The 3081-nt window shown below is 46.9% G+C and overlaps 1 protein-coding gene across 1 annotated transcript in view; it reads right to left on the reverse strand.

Annotated features, from left to right (window-relative positions):
• The window catches only part of Dync1h1 (dynein, cytoplasmic 1, heavy chain 1), a 75793-nt gene that overhangs the window by 59898 nt on the left and 12814 nt on the right, over positions 1-3081 (reverse strand). The window contains exons 4-6 of the mRNA XM_013013035.1: positions 2695-2719; positions 2301-2572; positions 1986-2213 (exon numbers count right to left, since the gene is read on the reverse strand). Coding sequence (XP_012868489.1) covers positions 1986-2213; positions 2301-2572; positions 2695-2719 — 525 coding nt within the window. The remainder of the gene's footprint in view (positions 1-1985; positions 2214-2300; positions 2573-2694; positions 2720-3081) is intronic.

A 3081-nucleotide genomic window follows, 5' to 3' on the forward strand; every position in this document is an offset into this window, starting at 1 on the left:
CCTATCTCCAATAAACCACCAGAAAACCGGAAGTGGCACTGTAGCTCAAGTGGTAGAGCGCTCGCCTTGAGCTGAAGAGCTGAGGGACAGCACCGAGGCCCAGAGTTCAGGCCCCATGACCGGACCCAAAAAAAAAGAGAGAGAGAGAGAGAGAAATGTACACATTACCTGACTTATGTAACCCCCTCAGTATCTCACCTTTACAATAAACAATGACTACAACAACAACAACAACAACAAACCAGCCTCTGTAAGCTAGAGGCATGGCTCAAGTGGTTGAGTCCCAGCCAAGCAAATAAGGCCATTAGTTCAAACCCCAGTACCAGCAAAATAAAAACAAAACACTTGGCAGAATGGCTCAACTAATGGCTGGGTGTGGTGGCATACACTTGTAACCCCAGGCTGGCCTCTGTACAAAACAGCAGAAAAAGGGGCTAGAGGAGTGTCTCAAGAGACAGAGCCCCTGATTAAGCAGCTGATGCCCTGAGTTCAATTCCCAGTACTACCAAAAATAAAACACCAACAACTGTCAGGTACTGGTGGCTCACACCTGTAATCCTAGCTGCACAGTAGGCTGAGAACTGAGGATCACAGTTCAAAGCCAGCCTGAGCAGGAAAGTCCATGAGACTCTTATCTCCAATTAACCACCAGATAACTAGAGGTAGAGCTATGGCTCAAAGTGATAGAGCACTCGCCTTGAGCACAGCAGCTCAGGGACAGCACCTAGGCCCTGAGTTCAAGCCCCACAATTAAAAAAACATAAAACAGCAACAACAATCCAGGGCTAAGGCTGCGGCTCTGTAGGAGAGCGTGCCTGGCCTGCACGTGGCCTGGGTCTGGTCCCACAGTAGACCTACTCATTTTCACCTACACTACAAAGATCTCTTACAACCCCGTCAGTAGCTTATGAACTGAGTTAGCTCCGGTTCTCACCTGTGTCAGTGTCGAAGCTAACGGTGGCATGGAAGCGCTTGCCATGCTTCAGGATGTCCAGAGTCAGGAGGACCTCTGGGCTCTCCCGCTTCTCCTGGATGCGGTATAACGCACGTTCCAAGTTTAGCCAAAAACTGATTTCCTGTAAGGCAGTTCCTGACGCAGGATCTCGATCCAGTTTGGTCACCTATGAATACAAAGTAACATTCAAGGATATTCACTACTTACCCAGAGAACAAACAAGTATTCCTGAAATGCACTACAACTCCACATAGACTGCCTCCCTGTAAAGTGGAAGTGGTCTGCTGAGAGTCTGCTGGGTGATGCTCAGGGCTAGTGTGTTCACTGCACCTGACCATCCCACCCACACCCACACCTGCGCCGGTCCTGCGTGAGCACTGCCAGGAGAAGCAGGAACCACTTCCAGGTTATCCCACGAGTTACCTCTCTGACAAAGCCCAGACCAGGTTCCCATAGATATCAAAGAGTAATCGAATTTTTACACAATTTTTCAATATTGTGTTCTTACTTTTTGTTTTTTGGGTTTCTTTTGGGGTCCGGGTCGTGGGGCCCGGACTCTGGGCCTAGGCACTGTCCCCCAGCTCTTCAGCTCAAGGCAAGCGCTCTACCACTGAGCCACCTTCCCAGCCCCTAAAATAGTTCTTAAAGAAATAAAGTACTCATAGCTGAGCACCGGTGGCTCACGCCTATAATCCTAGCTACTCAGGAGGCTGAGATCTGAGAATCATGGTTCAAAGCCAGCCTGGGCAGGAAAGTTCATGAGACTCTAATTTCCAATAAACCACTAGAAAACCGGAAGTGGCTCTGTGGCTCAAGCAGTAGAGAGCTTGCCTTGAGCAGAAGAGCTGAGGGACAGCACCCAGGCCCAAGCTCAAGCCCCACAACCGACGAAATAAAAAAGGAGGAAAAAAAAAGGAAGTACTCATTACCTGACTTATACAACTGTCACCCCTCTGTACATCCCTGTTACAATAACAGTTTTAAAAGGCAACACAATATGCACGTATGAGGTTTTAGAATGCAGTCATACCTGTGGCCTCAGGACCCTGACGATGACAGCTCTTAGCTGTTCATGCTGGCGCCTAAATTTCCTCATCTGGTCCAGGCGAGCCTGGAGCTTCCTGTGAGCAGGATTAATGCGCCACACCATCTTCAGATTTTCCTCCCTCTTTCTCTTGACGATGTCTCTGAGCAACACCTGCAGTTTCTCATACTCATCATCCCAAGTCTGGAAAACTTCGAAGCAAGCTACCATAACCTATAATGCAATTTAAGAAAAGGAGCTTAGCACTGGAACAGATTTCTTTTCACTGCCTGGAGGTGGGTTTCGTGAGGTTAAACTTACTTTTTCAAATTCCTCATAAGCAACGTGCATTAATTTTCTTGTGCCCAATACTTTGAGTAACTGAGAACTCAAATCTCTTGAAATTGCCTCCACCAAACGCAGGGCCCTCTGAATGGGATATTTTGTGTTTCGGATTTTTCTCAAATGGGTGAAAATTGCAACAAGTGCCTGCCTTATTTTGTCCAGCTCAGTGGCAGAGAGTAAGTCATTGAGAGGGAAGTCCTTCATCAGCGGGTTGTAGTCATTCACGGTCTCCAAAGCCTGCTTTAGACCTACATCAACAAGGAAACAGCTATAGGTTTTCATATAAAATAATAAAACTCAGAGATATATCCTAACAGGGAAACATTTTGATGCTATGATGCTACAAACCTTTAGAGACTGTTCATGGTACCTGAAAAGGAAGCATTACGGATAGCCTGAGTATAAGAGCACGCTCAACCCATGAACGCTCTCAATACTGTGGGGAGAGCCTTGTCAGTTCACACACACACACACACACACACACACACACACACACGCATGTGCTTTCTACATCATTTATGCATAAGTTTAGAGATGCTAAAATGTTGTCATCCTTGAGAACACTAAAATGTAATTTCAGCCAGGCTCATGCCTGTAATCCTAGCTACAAGAGGCTGAGATTTGAGAATCGTAGTTCAAAGTCAGCCCTGGTAGAAAACTTACCTATAATTAGCTACTAAAAAAGACAAGGGCAGGGCTGGGAAGGTGGCTCAGTGGTAGAGCGCTTGCCTTGCATGCCTGAGGCCCTGGGTTTGAT

The sequence above is a fragment of the Dipodomys ordii genome, unplaced genomic scaffold (assembly GCF_000151885.1).
Source record: "Dipodomys ordii isolate 6190 unplaced genomic scaffold, Dord_2.0 Scaffold2, whole genome shotgun sequence".
Lineage (NCBI taxonomy): Eukaryota > Metazoa > Chordata > Mammalia > Rodentia > Heteromyidae > Dipodomys > Dipodomys ordii.